Source organism: Amblyraja radiata, chromosome 35 (assembly GCF_010909765.2).
Source record: "Amblyraja radiata isolate CabotCenter1 chromosome 35, sAmbRad1.1.pri, whole genome shotgun sequence".
Classification (NCBI taxonomy): Eukaryota; Metazoa; Chordata; class Chondrichthyes; order Rajiformes; family Rajidae; genus Amblyraja; species Amblyraja radiata.
In genome coordinates, this window is record NC_045990.1 from 20,955,641 (window position 1) to 20,977,524 (window position 21,884).

At 46.5% G+C, this 21,884-nt stretch overlaps 1 protein-coding gene across 1 annotated transcript in view; it reads left to right on the forward strand.

The window, feature by feature from the left end:
* LOC116991819 (adhesion G protein-coupled receptor E2-like) overlaps positions 1–21,884 on the forward strand; it is a 157,268-nt gene that overhangs the window by 33,898 nt on the left and 101,486 nt on the right. Inside the window, exon 3 of the mRNA XM_033050784.1 lies at positions 4,797–4,949. Within this exon, the coding sequence (XP_032906675.1) occupies positions 4,797–4,949 (153 nt within the window). The remainder of the gene's footprint in view (positions 1–4,796; positions 4,950–21,884) is intronic.

A 21,884-nucleotide genomic window follows, 5' to 3' on the forward strand; every position in this document is an offset into this window, starting at 1 on the left:
CAGTTCCTGTGGATTGGAGGAAAGCTAATGTTATCCAATACAATACAATATTTATTGTTATTTAAACCTCAGTGAGGCTCAAACAAAACTCTGTTTCTACAGTCATACAAACAAAAAATGATTCCTACTAGACACACAACCAATTCACACAAACATCCATCACAGTGAACCTCCTCCTCACTGTGATGGAAGGCAAAGTATTTTCCCTGCTCTCCATTTTTCTCCCGATGTTGAAGCCCGATGTTAAAGCCCCAGGCGGGTGATGGTAAGTCCCACGGCCATTTTAGGCTGCGCCGGCGATGTACGGCTCCGCTCCAGGTCTAAATGTCACAATGTTGGAGCCCCCTGCGGGCGTTCGAATGTCCCACGGCCATTAAAGCCGCGCCGGGTTTTCACTTTTCAAGAAAGGAATGAGAGAGAAAACGGGGAATTAAAGACCAGTTAGCCTGACTTCAGTGGTGGGAAAGATGCTGGAGTCAATTATTAAAGAGGTGATAATGTGGCATTTGGAGAGCTGTAAAAGGATTAGTCCGTCGACATGGATTTATGAAAGGGAAATTATGCTTGATTAATCTTCTGGAATTTTTTGAGGATGTGACAAATAAAATGGATGAAGGTGTGCCAGTGGATGTAGTGTATCTAGATTTTCAGAAAGCCTTTGATAAGGTCCCGCACAGGAGACTGGTGACTAAAATTAGAGCACATTGTATTGGGGCTAGGGTGTTGACATGGATAGAAAATTGGTTGGCAGACTGGAAGCAAAGAGTAGGAGTGAACGGGTCCTTTTCAGAATGGCACGCAGTGGTGAGTGGAGAGCCACAAGGCTCGGTGTTGGGGCCGCAACTGTTTACCATATATATAAATAATTTGGAAGAGGGAATTAGGAGCAACACTAGCAAGTTTGCGGATGACACGAAGCTGGATGGCAGTGTGAACTGTGAAGAGGATGTTAGGAGGTTGCAGGGTGACCTGGACAGGTTGAGTGAGTGGGCAGATGCATGGCAGATGCAGTATAATATAGATAAATGTGAGGTTATCCACTTTGGCGGCAAAAAAAGGGGGCAGATTATTATCTCAATGGGGTTAGGTTAGGTGAGGTGGAGGTGCAGTGAGACCTGGGCGTCCTTCGACACCGGTCACTGAAAGTTGGCTTACAGGTACAGAATGCAGTGAAGAAAGCTAATGGAATGTTGGCCTTCATAACAAGAGGATTTCAGTATCGGAGTAAAGAGGTTCTTCTGCAGTTGCATAGGGCTCTGGTGAGACCACATAGAAACATACCTAGAAACATGGAAAATAGGTGCGGGAGTAGGCCATTCAGCCCTTCAAGCCTGCACCGTCAATCAATATGATCATGGCTGATCATCCAACTCAGTATCCTGTACCTGCCTTCTCTCCATACCCCCTGATCCCTTTTGCCACAAGGGCCACATCTAACTCCCTACTAAATATAGCCAATGAACTGGCCTCAACTACATTCTGTGGCAGAGAGTTCCAGAGATTCACCACTCTCTGTGTGAAAAATGTTTTTTTCATCTCAGACCTAAAAGATTTCCCCCTTATCCTTAAACTGTAACCCCTTGTTCTGGACTTCCCCAACATCGGGAACAATCTTCCTGCATCTAGCCTGTCCAGCCTCTTAAGAATTTTGTAAGTGTCTATAAGATCCCCCCTCAATCTTCTAAATTCTAGTGAGTACAAGCCAAGTCTATCCAGTCTTTCTTCATATGAAAGTCCTGACATCCCAGGAATCAGTCTGGTGAACTTTCTCTGTACTCCCCCTATGGCAAGAATATCTTTCCTCAGCTTTGGAGACCAAAACTGTATGCAATACTCCAGGTGTGGTCTCACCAAGAACCTGTACAACTGCAGTAGAACTTCCTTGCTCCTATACTCAAATTCTTTTGCTATGAATGCTAACATACCATTCGTTTTCTTCACTGCCTGCTGCCCCTGCATGCCTACTTTCAATGACTGGTGTACCATGACACCCAGGTCTTGTTGCATCTCCCCTTTTCCTAATCGGCCACCATTCAGATAACAGTCTATTTTCCTGTTTTTGCCACCAAAGTGGATCTCACATTTATCTACATTATACTACATCTGCCATGCATTTGCCCACTCCCCCAGCCTATCCAAGTCACCTTGCAGCCTCCTAGCATCCTTATCAACTGTTTTCCCCCTCTGACTCACTTCTAACTCTCCTCCCACTCGGGCTAGAGCCAATCAGTGTTTTCTCCTGCTTCTCTGTGTTGCTGTTGCTTTAAAATCCACGGGAGCTCTGAGTAAAGTCTGTCTGTGCTTTGCCTCTCCTTGTCAACTGTTTTCCCCCTCTGACTCACTTCTAACTTTCCTCCCACTCGGGCTAGAGCCTATAAGTGTTTTCTCCTGCTTCTCCTTGTTGCTATTGCTTCAAAATCCACGGGAGATCTGAGTAAAGTCTGCCTGTGCTTTGCCTCTCCTTATCAACTGTTTCCCCCCCCTCTAACTCTACTTCTAATTCTCCTCCCACTCGTTGTCTACATGGATTTTAGTAAGGCATTAGATAAAGGTCCCATGGTTTGCTGATTCAGAACATTATGATGCATGGGATAAACAGTGACTTGGTCATATGGATTCAGAACAGAGGACTGTGGTGGAAACATAATATTCAGGTTGGAGGTCTGTGACAAGTGGAGTCCCACAGGGATCTGTTCTGGAATAGATGTGTGTGATATATATAAATGAGTTGGATGTGAATGTTATTGGGTATTTAGTAAATTTGCAGATGACACCAAGATTGCAGGGGTAACAGAATGTATGGAAGGCTGTCAAAGTATACAGTGGGATATAGATCAGCCACAGGGATCTGCGGAGAAATGGCAGATGGAAATATCAAATGATTTGACTAGATAACCCATGATGCAACAATTTTCATCGTATATCAGCACATCTGATATAGTTTATTAGTGGCACAGTGGTGCGACTGACAGAGCTGCTGGCTCACAGCGCCAGGAACCCGAGTTTGATCCTGGCCTCGGGCATTGTCTGCTGGTTGCTAACCATTTTAACTCCCCTTCCCATTTCCATACTGACCTGTCCTGGGCCTCCTCCATTGCCAGAGTGAGGCCAAGCAAAAACTGGAGGAACAACATCTCGTATACGCCTTTAACTTACCATCCAATGGCATTAACATTGAGTTCTCCAACATGAGGTAACTAATCCAAAAACAACCCGGCTTCCCCTTTTTCTCCCCCCCTTTTATACCCACCCTATTCCTTGTGGCCAAGCCGGATTCTCACCTATTTCTCTACCTCCGTCCCCTTCCATCTATATATCTATCTATGGATTTATCATTCGACCTTTTCTATCCTCATCTTACATTGTTTGTCTTTTCATGCCTGGCCTTTATACAGTCATCTGTCAATCAGCCCCCTCCCCACTTGTATCTACATATCACTTGCCAGGCTTTGTCCTGTCTCGAATTCTCTACCTGCTTTCTCCCCCCCCCCCCCCCCCCCCCCCCCCCCCCCCCCCCCCCCCCCCCGCCACGACAACGCAAAATGTCACCTGTACCTGTTCTCCAGTGATGCTGCCTGGTCTGCTGAGTTACTCCAGCACGTTGTGTCTTTTTCTATAAGCCAGCATCTGTAGTTCCTGAATGGCGGATGGTACGGATGGTTCAACATGTATCCATGACACCAAGATGGGGAAAGCTGATACAAGGTCAGGGTACCTCACTCTGCCTCAAGTTTCCTAGTCTCCCCACCTTCAATCACCAGGTGTCTCTAACCCTATCAAGGGAAGACTGCTCATTCTGGAATCGCATTGCCTCAAGAGCGATGGAAACTTGGACAAAGCTAACCGCCCTTACTTTCAGATCGCACTAAAGCCTTCGGTTGTGAAAAGTCCAAGAAAATTGTTCTATTTCTCTTGAGATTAATATTTGAATGAGAGTGAAACATGAGGTAGTCTCGGAGGCATGAGAGATCGCAGATGCTGGGATCTGGCACAACGAAGGAGCGTTGTCAGTGGGTCAGACAGCATCTCTGGTGGAAAATGGACAGGTTCTGACCTTCATGTGGGCAGAAAGAATAGAAGGGAGATAGCCACTGTAAAGAGTGTGGGAGGGCTTGGGGCAAGTGTGGCAAGTGATAGGTGGATACAGATGAGTAAGGGTTCATTAGCAGATTGAGTGAGGTGGGGAAGGGAAGGGTGGAGATAGGGACAGGGACCGGGAGGTGATGTGAAAAAGAGAAAAGGCTGCAGATTCAGGAATTTGATAGGAAAGCAAGGTGAAGAGTGAATCAATATGGGAAGAGTAGTGGGGGATGGGTACAACGGAGGGTGGAGGGGGTCCACTGGGAGTGATGTGTGGTGATGGCCAGGTGGGGTAGGTGGGGGGGAGAGTGAGGGGTATTGTGAGAAGCAGGGGTAGGCAAGGCTCCTTGTAATGACATAACACACTTCACAAAAAGCAGAAAGAATCTAAGTTTGCTGATATAGATGTGGGAGTAACAGAGGAGCAGAGAGGCAGCAGCTTTGTCCGTTTAGGCCTGGGCTGAGGAAAGGTCCCTTTGCTCAGAAGGTTGTGAGTCTTCCTGTTCCTCACTGTGGAGCCACAGTTGTTGAGGACACACCAGGCTGACATTGTAAATGTTGATTGATTCAAGGGATGGTGGAGATGGAGGGACAGGTCACGATAGGACCAGGAATGATCAGCTGTGGAGTGTGAGGGCTGGCATGGGCAACAGACCACTCATCCCTTCTTGGTTTTTATTAAAGCATGGATCTTTTTTTCTCTTCCTCTCATCCAGATGAGGATGAATGTATGGGACTTTCTGCACAAACACTGTGTGGCAACAACACTGATTGTCACAACACAGTGGGAAGCTACTACTGTACCTGTAAGGCAGGATATTTCCAGCCGAGCAAACAACGTAACTTCACAGACAGCAGACGCTGCGAAGGTGGGTGGTGAGACTCATATTTTTGTATTAAATACTTTACTGTTTTGCCTCACTGGGGAGCTTGTGCTTTGAACTTGGCATGAATGGGAAAAGGCAAGGCCATAGCAGCAGGTTTCAGGTACATAGAGGAGTATTGGAAAATCAATAGACAACAGACAATAGACAATAGGTGCAGGAATAGGCCATTCGGTCCTTCGAGCCAGCACCGCCATTTAATGTGATCATGGCTGATCATCCCCAATCAGTACCCCGTACCTGCCTTCTCCCCATATCCCCTGACTCCGCTATCTTTAAGAGCCCTATCTAGCTCTCTCTTGAAAGTATCCAGAGAACCGGCCTCCACCACCATCTGAGGCAGAAAATCCACAGACTCACAACTCTCTGTGAGAAAAAGTGTTTCTCGTCTCCGTCCTAAATGGTTTACCCCTTATTCTGAAACTGTGGCCCTTCGTTCTGGACTCCCCCAACATCGGGAATATTGTTTCCTGCCTCTAGCATGTCCAAACCCTTAATAATCTTATATGTTTCAATAAGATATCCAATCATCCTTCTAAACTCCAGAGTATACATTCTCTCAGCATATGACAGTCCCGCCATCCCGGGAATTAACCTTGTTAACCTATGCTGAACTCCCTCAATAGCAAGAATGTCCTTCCTCAAATTAGGGGACCAAAACTGCACACAATACTCCAGGTGTGGTCTCACAAGGGCCCTATACAACTGCAGAAGGACCTCTTTGCTTCTATACTCAACTCCTCTTGTTATAAAGGCCAACATGCCATTCGCTTTCTTCACTGCCTGCTGTAGCTGCATGCTTACTTTCATTAAATGATGAACAAGGACCCCCAGATCCTGTTGTACTTCCCCTTTTCCCAACTTGACACCATTTACATAGTAATCTGCCTTCCTGTTTTTGCTACCAAAGTGGATAACCTAACATTTATCCACATTAAACTGCATCTGCCATGCATCTGTCCACACGATCAACCTGTCCAAGTCACCCTGCATTCTCATAACATCCTCCTCACAGTTCACACTGCCACCCAGCTTTCTGTCATCTGCAAATTTGCTAATGTTACTCCCACTAGTCACTGCCTCCCAATGGTCGCTGCCTACCATTCTGAAAGGGACCCTTTAACCCTACTCTTTGTTTCCTGTCTGCCAACCAATTTTTTATCCATGTCGGCATTCTACCCCCAATACCTTATGCCCTAATTTTGCCCACTAATCTCCTATGTGGGACCTTATCAAATGCTTTCTGAAAGTCCAGGTACACTCACCACTGGCTCTCCCTTGTCCATTTTCCTAGTTACATCCTCAAAAATTCCAGAAGATTAGTCAAGCATGATTTCCCCTTCGTAAATCCGTGCTGACGCGGACCGATCCTGTTACTGCTATCCAAATGTGCCGCTATTTCATCTTTTATAATTGTCTCCAGCATCTTTCCCACCACCGATGTCAGGCTAACTGGTTTATAATTCCCTGGTTTCTCTCTCCCGCCTTTCTTAAAAAGTGGGATAACATTATCTACCCTCTTATCCACAGGAACTGATCCTGAATGTATAAAACTCTGGAAAATTATCACCAATGCATCCACGACTTCTAGAGTCGCTTCCTTAAGTACCCTGGGATGCAGACCATCAGGGCTTGGGGATTTATCAGCCTTCAGTACCATCAGTCTACCCAATACCATTTCTGCCTAATGTGGATTTCCTTCAGTTCCTCTGTCATCCCAGATCCTCTGGCCACTAGTATATCAGGAAGATTGTTTGTGTCCTCCTTAGTGATGACGGATCCAAAGTACCTGTTCATCTCATCAGCCATTTCCTTGTTCCCCATAATAAATGCACCTTTTATAGTCATCAAAGATCCAACTTTGGTCTTAACTCTTTTTTTCCACATTACATACCGAAAGAAGCTGTTACTATCCTCCTTTATATTCTTGGCTTGCTTACCTTCGTACCTCATCTTCTCTCCCCGTATTGCCTTTTTAGTTCGCTTCTGTTGCTCTTTAGATATTACCCAATCCTCTTGCTACCCAGTCATCTATGCTACGTTGTATTTCTTCTCTTTTATTTTTATGCTGTCTCTGACATCCCTTGGCAGCCACGCTCGCCCCTTACTCCCCTTGGAATCTTTCTTCCTCTTTAGAATGAACTGATCCTGCACCGTCTGTATTATTCCCAGAAATACCTGCCATTGGTGTTCCACTGCCATCCCTTCTCGGGTATTTTTCTAGTCAATTTGGCAGCTTCTCCCTCATGGCTCCATATCCCCCTTTATTCAACTGTTAAATTGAACAGTTTATCCACTCTTCTCCCTCTCCAATTGTAGATTCAACGACCATATTATGGTCACTACCTCCTAATGGCTCCTTAACCTCAAGTTCCTTTATCAAATCCGGTTCATTACATAATACTAAATCCAGAATTGCCTTCTTCCTGATAGGCTCCAATACAAGCTACTCTAACATTCCATCACAGAGGCACTCCACAAACTCCATCTCTTGGCGTTCAGATTTTCCCAGTCTACCTGCATGTTGAAATCTCCCATAACAAACGTAGCATTACCTTTACGACATGCCAATTTTAACTCCTGATTCAACTTGGAGCCTCCCACCTCTCCTTACATTGCTGCCGTATATCAATTACAGTCCCCCACCTTTTACCTACAAGATGATTCCAATTCAACAGCTTAGATGACTCGGTTTTTCCTCACACTCTTTCGGATATTTGAGCCGTCTACCCGTGTGAAATTAATAAGCTTCCCTCCGTCCACCTTGTTTGATCAGCATGAACTTTTCTGACATATTTTATTACATTTGATAGTCCGTTGACTCTACCTTTCATAACATTGCTTTTACCCAACTGTGCCATGACTTGTGATTGACATCAGTTGCATCAAACAAACCCGTCAGAAAGGATAGTATGGCAGGTTTGTTCCAAGATTTCCATGTTCTTCAGCCAGCATGGCTTTTTATTTGGGAAATGAATCTGAGTTTTTTCATGATGTCACAAAGAGGATTGATGTGGGTAGGGCAATGTTGTCTATATGGGCTTTGGAAGGTCTTTGACAAGGTCCCTCATGGTAGACTAGTCAGGAATCCAAGGTGAGTTGGTGAATTGGATGTTGTTAGAAAGACCCTGTACATGTATAGGACAGGTTTGGAATCTGGCACAAAAAAGGAGAGTTGTCAGTGGGTCACGCAGCGTCTCTGGTGGAAAATGGACAGGTTCTGACCTTCATGAGGGCAGAAAGAATAGAAGGGAGATAGCCACTGCAAAGAGTGGGGGAGGGCTTGAGGCAAATGTGGCAAGTGATAGATGGATACAGATGAGGAAGGGTTAATTAGTAGATGGAGTGAGGTGGGGAAGGGAAGGATAGAGATAGAGACTGGGTCCGGGAGGTGATGTGGAAACAAAAGGCTGCGGATTTTAGAGATTTGAGAGGAAAGCAAGGTGAAGAGTGAATCACTATGGGAAAAGTAGTGGGGGATGGGAACAACGGAGGGGGGTGGGGGTCCACTCGGAGGGATGTGTGGTGATGGCCAGGTGGAGTAGGTGGGGGGAGGAGTTAGGATATTGTGAGAAGCAGGGAGAGGCAAGACTCCTTGTAATGACATAACACACATCACAAAAAGCAGAAAGAATCTAAGTTTGCTGATGTAGATGTGGGAGTAACAGAGGAGCAGAGAGGCAGCGGCTTTGTCCGTTTAGGCCTGGGCTGAGGAAAGGTCCCTTTGCTCAGAAGGTTGTGAGTCTTCCTGTTCGTCATTGTGGAGCCACAGTTGAGGACACACCAGGATTTCACCCTTATCCTTAAGCTGTGACCCCTTGTCCTGGACTTCCCCAACATCGGGAGCAATCTTCCTGCATCTAGCCTGTCCAACCCCTTAAGAATTTTATAAGTTTCTATAAGATCCCCTCTCAATCTCCTAAATTCTAGAGAGTATAAACCAAGTCTATCCAGTCTTTCTTCATAAGACAGTCCTGACATCCCAGGAATCAATCTGGTGAACCCTCTCTGCACTCCCTCTATGGCAATAATGTCCTTCCTCAGATTTGGAGACCAAAACTGTACGCAATACTCCAGGTGTGGTCTCACCAAGACCTTGTACAACTGCAGTAGAACCTCCCTGCTCCTGTACTCAAATCCTTTTGCTATGAAAGCTAACATACCATTCGCTTTCTTCACTGCCTGCTGCACCTGCATGCCTACTTTCAATGACTGGTGTACCATGACACCCAGGTCTCGCTGCATCTGCCCTTTTCCTAGTCGGCCACCATTTAGATAATAGTCTGCTTTCCTGATTTTGCCACCAAAATGCATAACCTCACAACTGATCCTGAATCTATAAAACTCTGGAAAATCATCACCGATGCATCCACAATTTCTAAAGCCACTTCCTTAAGTACCCTGGGATGCAGACCATCAGGCCCTGAGGATTTATCAACCTTTAGTCCCATCAGTCTGCCCAACACCATTTCCTGCCTAATGTGGATTTTCTTCATTTCCTCTGTCACCCCAGATCCTCTGGCCACTAGTATATCAGGAAGATTGTTTGTGTCCTCCTTAGTGAAGATGGATCCAAAGTACCTTTTCGACTCATCTGCCATTTCCTTGATCCCCATAATAAATTCACCTTTCTTGGTCTTCAAGGGTCCAACTTTGGTCTTAACTATTTTTTTCCTCTTTACATACCTAAAGAAGCTTTTACTATCCTCCTTTATATTCTTGGTTAGCTTACCTTCGTATTCATCTTTTCTCCCTGTGTTGCCTTTTTAGTTCTCTTCTGTTGCTCTTTAGACATTACCCAATCCTCTTGCTTCCCAGTTATCTATGCGAAGTTCTATTTATTCTCTTTTATTTTTATATGTCCCTGACGTCCCTTGTTAGCCATGGTTGCCCATTACTCCTCTTGGAATCTTTCTTCCTCTTTGGAACTGATCCTGCACCGTCTGTATTATTCCCAGAAATACCTGCCATTGTTCTTCCACTGTCATCCCTTCTCGGGTATTTTTCCAGTCAATTTGGCTAGCTTCTCCCTCATGGCTCCATAGCCCCCTTTATTCAACTATAACACCGACACCTCCGATTTACTCTTCTCCCTCTCCAATGTAGATTAAACTTGACCATATTATGGTCACTTCCTCTTAATGGCTCCTTAACCTCAAGTTCTGTAGATTGCTTGATGCATGCTACCAATAATATATAGGTTAGCATCACTAACACTGCCGTACTGTATCATTTATATTAACACCTACTTCCTATGCTACGCAGTTTGGTAGCAGACAGGAGGCAGTGACTACTAACATGCTGTTAAGTCTGTATGTGGATTAAAGATGATCTTAAGTTACGTGTTGTGTAGATGTCATATTTACACGGTGTCAGAAGTGTGATGCTCGAGGTGCACGAGAGAGAGTATCCGCAACGTGCATGTCTGTACCCTTTTTGTAAACAAGGGTGAAGTCAAAACGTTGGAGCTGCATCATCATGCGTTGCAGGCGGGCTGGTGCAGCATGGATTTGTTTGTTCAGAATCGTCACTGGTGGTCTGTCTCAACCGTGAAAGTGTTTCCGAAGATAAAGTCTTTGAATTTGGAGCAGGCAAAGACGACAGCCAGCAGCTCCTTCTCGATCTGTGCGTAGCGTTGTTCTGTGTCGGTCATGGTACGGGAGGCAAGGAACCATCAGCTGATGGTTGTAGGCAGGCTGCACCGAGCCCGAATCGCGAGGCATCACAGGTGATAGTCACGAGACGTTTCAAATCGAAGAATATTAGAGTTGGTGCACTGGTCAGCTTAGATTTTAAAGCGTCAAATGCTTGTTGAGATTGCTGGAACCAGGACCAAGCAGTGTCCTTTTTAGTCAGTTGTCGCAGGGGCGAGCTTAATTCGTTGAGGTTTGGTATGAATTTTCCAAGATAGTTCACCATACCCAGGAAACGCTGCAGGCCGAGCACGTCGGTGGGGGCCGGCATCTCAGTGATGGCAGCAGCTTTCTGTGGATCGGGCTTGAGGCGGTCGGGGGTGAATACGTGCCCGACGTAGGTGACCTCTGAAACCCTGAACTTGCACTTGTTAGGGTTGAGCTTGAGGTTGATCTGACGTGCCCGCACCATGACACGCCTTAGGTTTTGGTCGTGCTCTGTCGCATCTTTGCCATACACCAGGATATCGTCAACAATGATAGCGCACGGTAGACCTGCGAACAGCTGTTCCATGGTTCTCTGGAAAACTTCACTGGCAGAGTTGATACTGAATGACATTCTCAGATCCTTCCCCCTTAAAGAGTGGGGATAGATCTACTTCCTAGTCCGTGATGAACTGGTCATACAGGATGGTGTCATAGTCAAGGGCCACAAAGTCATGATCCCCTCATCATTACATGATAAATGCTACAATCAGGCGCACAGCGGTCACCCGGGAGTCGATGCTACACTGACCCATGCACAGAATCTGTTCTACTGGCCTGGGATGGCCAAATACATACGGGACCGTATATCCTCTTGCCCCACCTACAACAGTCTTGCACCACACCAGCAGAGGCAGCCCCAACTGTAACAACCTCCACCAGCCCTGGCCTGGACGTCGGTGGCGGCAGACATCTTCGAATGGCGCGGTAAGCACTACCTCATCCTCGTCGACTCGTTTTCAAACTGGTTTGAACTCTACCTCCTGACCTCCATCAAATCTGAGATGGTCATCCGAAAATTAAAGAAACACTTCTCCACATTCGGCTCACCCGTTCGTTTGCAGACCGACAACGAAAGACAGTTTACCAGCCACGAGTTCAAGCTCTTTGCCAACTGATGGAATTTCCACCATGTCACGAGCAGCCCTGAGTACCCACAGAGTAACGGACTTGCCGAACGGGCTGTCAGAAGCGCTAAATAACTGATGGAGCAATCGCGCCTGGCCAATTCAGATTTTTACCTTGATCTCCTGAACCTCAGAAACATTACCAGAGACGGAACCCTGGGATCACCCGCCCAGCGACTGATGTCCAGGACAACATGACCTCCGATTCCGATTGCTCAGCAGAAGCTGATACCTCAAGTGCTGAAGCCCGCATCAATCCAACAACGTATTCAGGAGAAACACGATATTCACAAATGGTATAATTACAAATCATGCAAACCCCTCCTGCTTCTACTGCCGGGACAGGTTGTTCGTTTACAAACTACCAGTGGAAATTCCCGTCTGGCTACTGTTGTGGGCATAGCTGACGCACCTCGGTCTTACCTTGTGGACTATGAGGGAACAGTCTACCGCAGAAGTCGTCAACATTTGCTTGCTGTGCGAGAACCCCGTCCGCCACCCTATGCTCCACCGCTTTAGTTCCAGCCATTCGCTGCCGAACATTCTACTGATCCCCGCATGCCCCACACTCCTCCACGAGGCGCGGCCGTGACTAACCACGGGATTATCCCTCCTGCACACTTCCCCTTTCAGCCACCACGTCTCTCCCACGTCTTTCTCGCTTCCGGGTTCACCCCCTCCCTCTAATCTTTCCGGTGAAGGAGGGGAGGATTTGTCCGTATGCGTTCGGGCCGCATCAGTAGACCGCCTGATAGATATGGAGAATTTGTTTAACTTTAATGGCATGGATGCTCACTATACTTACTCTTTAAGGGGGAAGGATGTAGATTGGTTTATGCATGCAATCAATCATATATAGGTTAGCATCACTAACCCCGCCTTACTGTGTCACTTATATTAACACCTGCTTCCTATGCTACGCAGTTCGGTAGCAGACAGGAGGCAGTGACTACTAACATGCTGTTAAGTCTGTATGTGGATTAAAGATGATCTTAAGTTACGTGCTGTGTAGATGTCATATTTACAAGTTCCTTTATCAAATCCTGTTATTACATAATACTAAATCCAGAATTGCCTTCTCCCTGGTAGGCTCCAATACTAGCTGCTCTAAGAATCCATCACAGAGGCACTCCACAAACTCCCTTTCTTGGGGTCCAGTACCAACCTGATTTTCCCAGTCTACCTGCATGCTGAAATAGTAAGATTAAACGAGAACTGACCAGTTTGAAGTTTGATCTTTATTTTATGAGGAGTTACGATGAGCAATTACGTGGAGAAGGCCGTCAACCCGAATGCGCGTCAATCTTCAAAGCAGCGGTGTGAAATCACAGATAACATTTGTTGAACTAAAATAGTAAGATTAGAGCTGACTAGAACTTCCAGAAAAGATCTTTATGTTGCCAGGGTCGGGAGTGGAGGGCACGTAATCGCTCATCGTAACTCCTCATAAAATAAAGATCAAACTTCAAACTGGTAAGTTCTCGTTTAATCTCACTATTTTACTTCGGATTCACGTTAATGACTACGTGAAGATTTTGAAGCTCTGTGATTTCATGCCGTGGAAAACCGAGTCCACACAAGCACAACTGCATCAGTTGACCACAGATAAGGGAAACATTCATGATGCATACAGACATGACACAGATCTAAAAACATGCTGATGCTGATAAATGAACAAATAATAATAGTAGTAACCCCTCTCATCCGAGGGGAAACTATAAATAGAATCTATAATAGAGTTGGCAAATACCCCTGGTCTGGCAAACGGGTTAAAACAAAATGTTGGAACTCGTTCGATAGACCATCCTGCAATCGGCAGGATGTGGTCCAGAGGACCGTACATAACCCTTGCTGCTGATGTTGTAGCAGCCCTGGTTGGAGTGAGATTAAAAAATAGTATCTACTCCTGTATAAGCCAAATCCCCGTTTTAACCACCTGGAGATGGTCTGAACTGATATCTTCTTATGAGGCTTTTGTACCTAACAATCATAGCTAGTATCAGAGCCTCTAAGGCTCTAGATGACCTTGACGTAATGTTGTAAATGTGTGACCACTCATAACCGAAGTTGCATGGGGTATGCCATGAGAATTAGTTTGAGACCAGATACCCCTGGGCTGTCCTGCTAACTAAATCGTAAACATGAATTATCATATAGAGCAGGTGTACCTATCCTGCCCAGTCGCAATTTATGTAACGACTGGACCCGCTACACCAAGGGAATAACTACCTTATGAGGGCTGAGCCTAAGCTAGGGATATAGCTGGAGCCCCCTAGTGGAGATGTGTAACACAATATCAATGTCCCATACTTCCGTGTACTTGGTCTGGAAGAACGTGTGTTAAAGATATCCTTAATAAACTGGGTATCAGAGGGTGAGACCCGACAGAGCGGGTCCCGCTCGCTGCAGCAATATGATGAGAAGCACGTTGGGCCCAGTTAATGGGACTATAACTTAATTTATTGTCAAGGACCCATTTAAAAATGAAATCTAAGACATCAGTGTCCATGCCGTATTATATGTAACATAGCATTTAAACAGAAACGGTACCCATCTCCTGAAGAGGAAATGTACTGCTATTTTTGGTGCTATCCCTGCACTCTGCAGTGAGCACACAACATGGATTGGTCTGACACCTCGAGCCGCAGGAGCTGTCTTCTCGGATTCTGTAAGGCAATGAATTGATTAATCACACAAAGGCTGGTTCCCCGAGTCCCAGGCTGAACCAGCAAAGTTTTATGTTTAGAAACCCCATATAAGGTTCTACTATAATTCCTAACATTTGCGGGAACTATGGGCACATAGGCCAGTCAGACAGTACGAAAACCCTGAAGCGGGATCTTGCTGAACTATTGCAAGACCCTCACTGATGAGGCAAAATGGAGCAACGACACAAAAGAAAATTCCTCCCCCGTGTAACGAGAATGTATCTGTCGCCACTCTGATGCCACATGTCTTTACAAACTGGTGAATGAGCCTGGATGCAAACATATCGAAATTTGGTGTTCCATCAAGCCATAATGTCATAAAATACACAGTGATCGAACATCCATTCTGTGTTGTCATTGATTTTACGTGATGATACACCAGCGGCAAATAAGGTTAGGTAAATTATGACAGGATACTTTGACTTGATTGCACCCATGTGACCAACATAATCTACCACCACAGTGTATCAACCTGGAACTGAGCATGCAGATCATGCATATCCGCACAACCCTTTAACCCATAGTATGCACCTAGTGTCTATAGGTAGTTGATACCAATAAATGAAGAATTGGTAATTCATGCAAATCCCATCCGCCTCCGTAACTAGAGATGGCATTCTTAATTTTCCATCTCAGAGCACTAGCATCAATCTGAAATACAACTGAAGCTTCATTGACCAAAACTACTGGAGCAATGTTTGTCGACCATTGTGACTTTGGTGGCTTCAGCTGGTAATAGCATAGGTCCGTTAACAATAACGTATATGGCCGTTGAGAGATTCCTACTTGCACGTTGTAGGTTCTGATAATGCAAAGGCCCAATTGCACAGCAGAAACACAGCTGCTATATTGCCAATTACACGTTATGAATAGAAGACGGCTTGATAATAAGGTTGTTACAGGCTTCTATTGATTCCAAACTCTTGCCCCAGAGCGGAGTCACAGATAAATTAATAGTTAAAGGTAAAACCGAATAATCAATAACTGTAGTTGGTATCAACTTAATTTTAACTGGATGGATGAGGAACCTCAATCTCTCAAATATAGTTGCGGCTGAAAACAGTAGATTTTAGCAAAACACAGGTTTAGAATATCATCCAGATAAGCCATAACACGTGTTTTTGAGCTCTGAGCAGTCCCAGCACCGGTTTAGTAATTTGGTAGATGACGGGTTCCCTGTGAATGGGACATATAGTATGCATCTTTGAAATCGATGCATCCTAAAGAAATCAGTTGGTTAGACAGTAACGAAGTTCCATATACTGTTGCAAATACGAGTTAAATCAATTATGAACCGACTTCCTCCATCCTTCACAATGAACAGGCCTCGCCTGCCATAATTCCATGCCTGCCTTAAACGACAACTCTGGCCAGATACCCGAGCCTGTCTCGAAAGGTGATCCTGGCCATAATACTGAGCCTGCCTCGAAAGACAACTCTGGCCCCAATTCCAAGCCAAGCTTGGTACCCTTGTACTGTGCAATAATAACCCAGTCTCATGCTATCATTATCATTTGTACAAAAACAATTGTAAATATTACCAACTTGTAAATGATCCACTACCTCATATTTCTGAAGAAACCAGACCCACCTACCTCCATGGTTACCGGTGGTCTATGGTAAGCCCAACGGCCCCTGACGTGGGTTCTATTCCCGTCCTTGATTGGAGAGTAGGAAAATGGTAGTGTATGTGGATTCCATTTTTTCTGAGCCCGGCTTGGACCTTGGCATGAAAGGCCTCTGCGCAGCTTTCAAGCTGCCGCCAGCTTTTGCTTCCTCACCCAGGTATACCTGTTGGATAAGTCTTACCTGAAGAGGAGATTCGGCGGCTGGTTTCATTTCTTCCAATGTCACCCCTGATAGTGCTGTTCACTGCCGGCACTTGTAGCATGAGGGGAACTCTGGCCCCTTCTGGGTTTTCTGCCCACGGCAGTAACCCTATCGTTTGCGAGTATTTCCTTGGAGCCATATGCATGTGCTGCAGTATGTTCCATGGACATACTTCGAATTTGAAGTCAGTTACACACTGACCACTCGCATTCCCTTCCACAGAGAGGGAGATTCATAGGCAACCCTGAGAACAGGTGCTGCCGCAGGCCCCTGAGGATACCTGCGCTGTCATGGCCCCTCCTTCGGCCCTATATCAGGTTATTTCCCCCCGAGTCAGACTGAAACTGACCCTGAATGCTCCCCTCCTCAGAGAGCGAGATTGTGCAGCCCTGAAACAGGTGCCACTGCCTACGGGTTCTCCATAATACCCGGGCTGATCACTCCCTCCTTTGTAGTATATCATTCTGAAGCACCCCTCCATCAGGTGCTCCATGTGTTAAGGCATCCGCAGATGATACCTATAGAAGGAGGGGTACCCTCCTGGCCTGACTCCCCTGAGTCCCAAGGCCTGACCAACTTCCCCGTGGTTTGACTCCGTCCCTGGATATCCATAGCGGTCTGGGAGCCGCTGACCGCTCTGTCAGCGACTCGGGTGGCGAGACCGGCTTACTGCTGGTCTTACCACTTTTTCTGGGGGAACCATAGTGGTCTGGGAGCCGGTGACCCCATTGTCTGCGACTAGGGTAGTGAGACCAACTTCCCTTGGTCCAGCCCCCTTACTTAGGAAAGCACCGCTCGCACTTTCCCCCCCCCCCCCTCCCCGGGTGTCGCTGACCCCCTTGTCAGTGACTGGGGTAGTGAGACCAACTTCCCCTTGGTCTTGTCCCCCCTCCCCCCGGGAGTGTCGCTGACCTCCTTGCCAGCGACTGGGGTAGCGAGATCAACTTTCCTTTGTCTACCCCCTTTCTTGGGAAAACCACCACTCGCAGTCCCCTCCTGGGTGTCGCTGACCTCCTTGTCAGCAACTAGGGAAACTAACCCGACGGCCGCCAGCTACCCGCTTCCGCGGTCCGGACCGAGATTCCCCACGGTCCATAACCGGTTTCCCCGCGGCCCGTCCGACTTCGCCCCGAATCCAGCAGGCAAGCTCTGCAAGGAGCTTCCTGCAACACAAAACACAAACCCTAGAAATTAAATTTTAAACTTACCTGTAGGTTTCAACTTACCGCTGGCAGGAGCAGCGCACCTGCCAGTCAGCCATTGCGCAATGCGCCAGACGTAATGACGCGCATACGGGTTGACGGCCTTCTCCACATAGTCACTCACGTGACTCCGGAGTAAAATCTTCCATAACAACCATAGCATTACCTTTACTACATGCCAATTTTAACTCCTGATTCAACTTGGAGCCTCCCACCTCTCCTTACAGTGCTGCCATATATCAATTACATTCCCCCATCTTTTACCTATAAGATGATTCCAATTCAAAAGCTTAGATGACTGGTTTTTTCCTCACATTAGTAACATAGAAACATAAAAAATAGGTGCAGGAGTAGGCCATTCGGCCCTTTGAGCTTACACCGCCATTCAATATGGTCATGGCTGATCATCCAACTCAGTATCCTGTATCTGCCTTCTCTCCATACTCCCTGATCCCTTTAGCAACAAGGGCCACACCTAACTCCCTCTTAAATATAGCCAATGATCTGGCCTCAACTACCTTCTGTGGCAGAAAATTCCACAGATTCACCACTCTCTGTGTGAAAAATGTTTTTCTCATCTCGGTCCTAAAAGACTTCCCCCTTATCCTGAAACTGTGACCCTGTGTTCTGGACTTCCTCAACATCGGGAACAATCTTCCTGCATCTAGCTTGTCCAACCCCTTAAGAATTTTGTAAGTTTCTATAAGATCCCCCCTCAATCTTCTAAATTCTAACGAGTACAAGCCGAGTCTATCCAGTCTTTCTTCATATGAAAGTCCTGCCATCCCAGGAATCAGTCTGGTGAACCTTCTCTGTACTGCCTCTATGGCAAGAATGTCTTTCCTCAGATTAGGAGACCAAAACTGTACGCAATACTCCAGGTGTGGTCTCACCAAGACCTTGTACAACTGCAGTAGAACCTCCCTGCTCCTGTACTCAAATCCTTTTGCTATGAAAGCTAACATACCATTCGCTTTCTTCACTGCCTGCTGCACCTGCATGCCTACTTTCAATGACTGGTGTACCATGACACCCAGGTCTCGCTGCATCTGCCCTTTTCCTAGTCGGCCACCATTTAGATAATAGTCTGCTTTCCTGTTTTTGCCACCAAAATGCATAACCTCACAACTGATCCTGAATCTATAAAACTCTGGAAAATCATCACCGATGCATCCACAATTTCTAAAGCCACTTCCTTAAGTACCCTGGGATGCAGACCATCAGGCCCTGGGGATTTATCAACCTTTAGTCCCATCAGTCTGCCCAACACCATTTCCTGCCTAATGTGGATTTTCTTCATTTCCTCTGTCACCCCAGATCCTCTGGCCACTAGTATATCAGGAAGATTGTTTGTGTCCTCCTTAGTGAAGTTGGATCCAAAGTACCTTTTCGACTCATCTGCCATTTCCTTGATCCCCATAATAAATTCACCTTTCTTGGTCTTCAAGGGTCCAACTTTGGTCTTAACTATTTTTTTCCTCTTTACATACCTAAAGAAGCTTTTACTATCCTCCTTTATATTCTTGGTTAGCTTACCTTCGTATTCATCTTTTCTCCCTGTGTTGCCTTTTTAGTTCTCTTCTGTTGCTCTTTAGACATTACCCAATCCTCTTGCTTCCCAGTTATCTATGCGAAGTTCTATTTATTCTCTTTTATTTTTATATGTCCCTGACGTCCCTTGTTAGCCATGGTTGCCCATTACTCCTCTTGGAATCTTTCTTCCTCTTTGGAACTGATCCTGCACCGTCTGTATTATTCCCAGAAATACCTGCCATTGTTCTTCCACTGTCATCCCTTCTCGGGTATTTTTCCAGTCAATTTGGCCAGCTTCTCCCTCATGGCTCCATAGCCCCCTTTATTCAACTATAACACCGACACCTCCGATTTACTCTTCTCCCTCTCCAATTGTAGATTAAACTTGACCATATTATGGTCACTTCCTCTTAATGGCTCCTTAACCTCAAGTTCTGTAGATTGCTTGATGCATGCTACCAATAATATATAGGTTAGCATCACTAACACTGCCGTACTGTATCATTTATATTAACACCTACTTCCTATGCTACGCAGTTTGGTAGCAGACAGGAGGCAGTGACTACTAACATGCTGTTAAGTCTGTATGTGGATTAAAGATGATCTTAAGTTACGTGTTGTGTAGATGTCATATTTACACGGTGTCAGAAGTGTGATGCTCGAGGTGCACGAGAGAGAGTATCCGCAACGTGCATGTCTGTACCCTTTTTGTAAACAAGGGTGAAGTCAAAACGTTGGAGCTGCATCATCATGCGTTGCAGGCGGGCTGGTGCAGCATGGATTTGTTTGTTCAGAATCGTCACTGGTGGTCTGTCTCAACCGTGAAAGTGTTTCCGAAGATAAAGTCTTTGAATTTGGAGCAGGCAAAGACGACAGCCAGCAGCTCCTTCTCGATCTGTGCGTAGCGTTGTTCTGTGTCGGTCATGGTACGGGAGGCAAGGAACCATCAGCTGATGGTTGTAGGCAGGCTGCACCGAGCCCGAATCGCGAGGCATCACAGGTGATAGTCACGAGACGTTTCAAATCGAAGAATATTAGAGTTGGTGCACTGGTCAGCTTAGATTTTAAAGCGTCAAATGCTTGTTGAGATTGCTGGAACCAGGACCAAGCAGTGTCCTTTTTAGTCAGTTGTCGCAGGGGCGAGCTTAATTCGTTGAGGTTTGGTATGAATTTTCCAAGATAGTTCACCATACCCAGGAAACACTGCAGGCCGAGCACGTCGGTGGGGGCCGGCATCTCAGTGATGGCAGCAGCTTTCTGTGGATCGGGCTTGAGGCGGTCGGGGGTGAATACGTGCCCGACGTAGGTGACCTCTGAAACCCTGAACTTGCACTTGTTAGGGTTGAGCTTGAGGTTGATCTGACGTGCCCGCACCATGACACGCCTTAGGTTTTGGTCGTGCTCTGTCGCATCTTTGCCATACACCAGGATATCGTCAACAATGATAGCGCACGGTAGACCTGCGAACAGCTGTTCCATGGTTCTCTGGAAAACTTCACTGGCAGAGTTGATACTGAATGACATTCTCAGATCCTTCCCCCTTAAAGAGTGGGGATAGATCTACTTCCTAGTCCGTGATGAACTGGTCATACATGATGGTGTCATAGTCAAGGGCCACAAAGTCATGATCCCCTCATCATTACATGATAAATGCTACAATCAGGCGCACAGCGGTCACCCGGGAGTCGATGCTACACTGACCCATGCACAGAATCTGTTCTACTGGCCTGGGATGGCCAAATACATACGGGACCGTATATCCTCTTGCCCCACCTACAACAGTCTTGCACCACACCAGCAGAGGCAGCCCCAACTGTAACAACCTCCACCAGCCCTGGCCTGGACGTCGGTGGCGGCAGACATCTTCGAATGGCGCGGTAAGCACTACCTCATCCTCGTCGACTCGTTTTCAAACTGGTTTGAACTCTACCTCCTGACCTCCATCAAATCTGAGATGGTCATCCGAAAATTAAAGAAACACTTCTCCACATTCGGCTCACCCGTCCGTTTGCAGACCGACAACGAAAGACAGTTTACCAGCCACGAGTTCAAGCTCTTTGCCAACTGATGGAATTTCCACCATGTCACGAGCAGCCCTGAGTACCCACAGAGTAACGGACTTGCCGAACGGGCTGTCAGAAGCGCTAAATAACTGATGGAGCAATCGCGCCTGGCCAATTCAGATTTTTACCTTGATCTCCTGAACCTCAGAAACATTACCAGAGACGGAACCCTGGGATCACCCGCCCAGCGACTGATGTCCAGGACAACATGACCTCCGATTCCGATTGCTCAGCAGAAGCTGATACCTCAAGTGCTGAAGCCCGCATCAATCCAACAACGTATTCAGGAGAAACACGATATTCACAAATGGTATAATTACAAATCATGCAAACCCCTCCTGCTTCTACTGCCGGGACAGGTTGTTCGTTTACAAATTACCAGTGGAAATTCCCGTCTGGCTACTGTTGTGGGCATAGCTGACGCACCTCGGTCTTACCTTGTGGACTATGAGGGAACAGTCTACCGCAGAAGTCGTCAACATTTGCTTGCTGTGCGAGAACCCCGTCCGCCACCCTATGCTCCACCGCTTTAGTTCCAGCCATTCGCTGCCGAACATTCTACTGATCCCCGCATGCCCCACACTCCTCCACGAGGCGCGGCCGTGACTAACCACGGGATTATCCCTCCTGCACACTTCCCCTTTCAGCCACCACGTCTCTCCCACGTCTTTCTCGCTTCCGGGTTCACCCCCTCCCTCTAATCTTTCCGGTGAAGGAGGGGAGGATTTGTCCGTATGCGTTCGGGCCGCATCAGTAGACCGCCTGATAGATATGGAGAA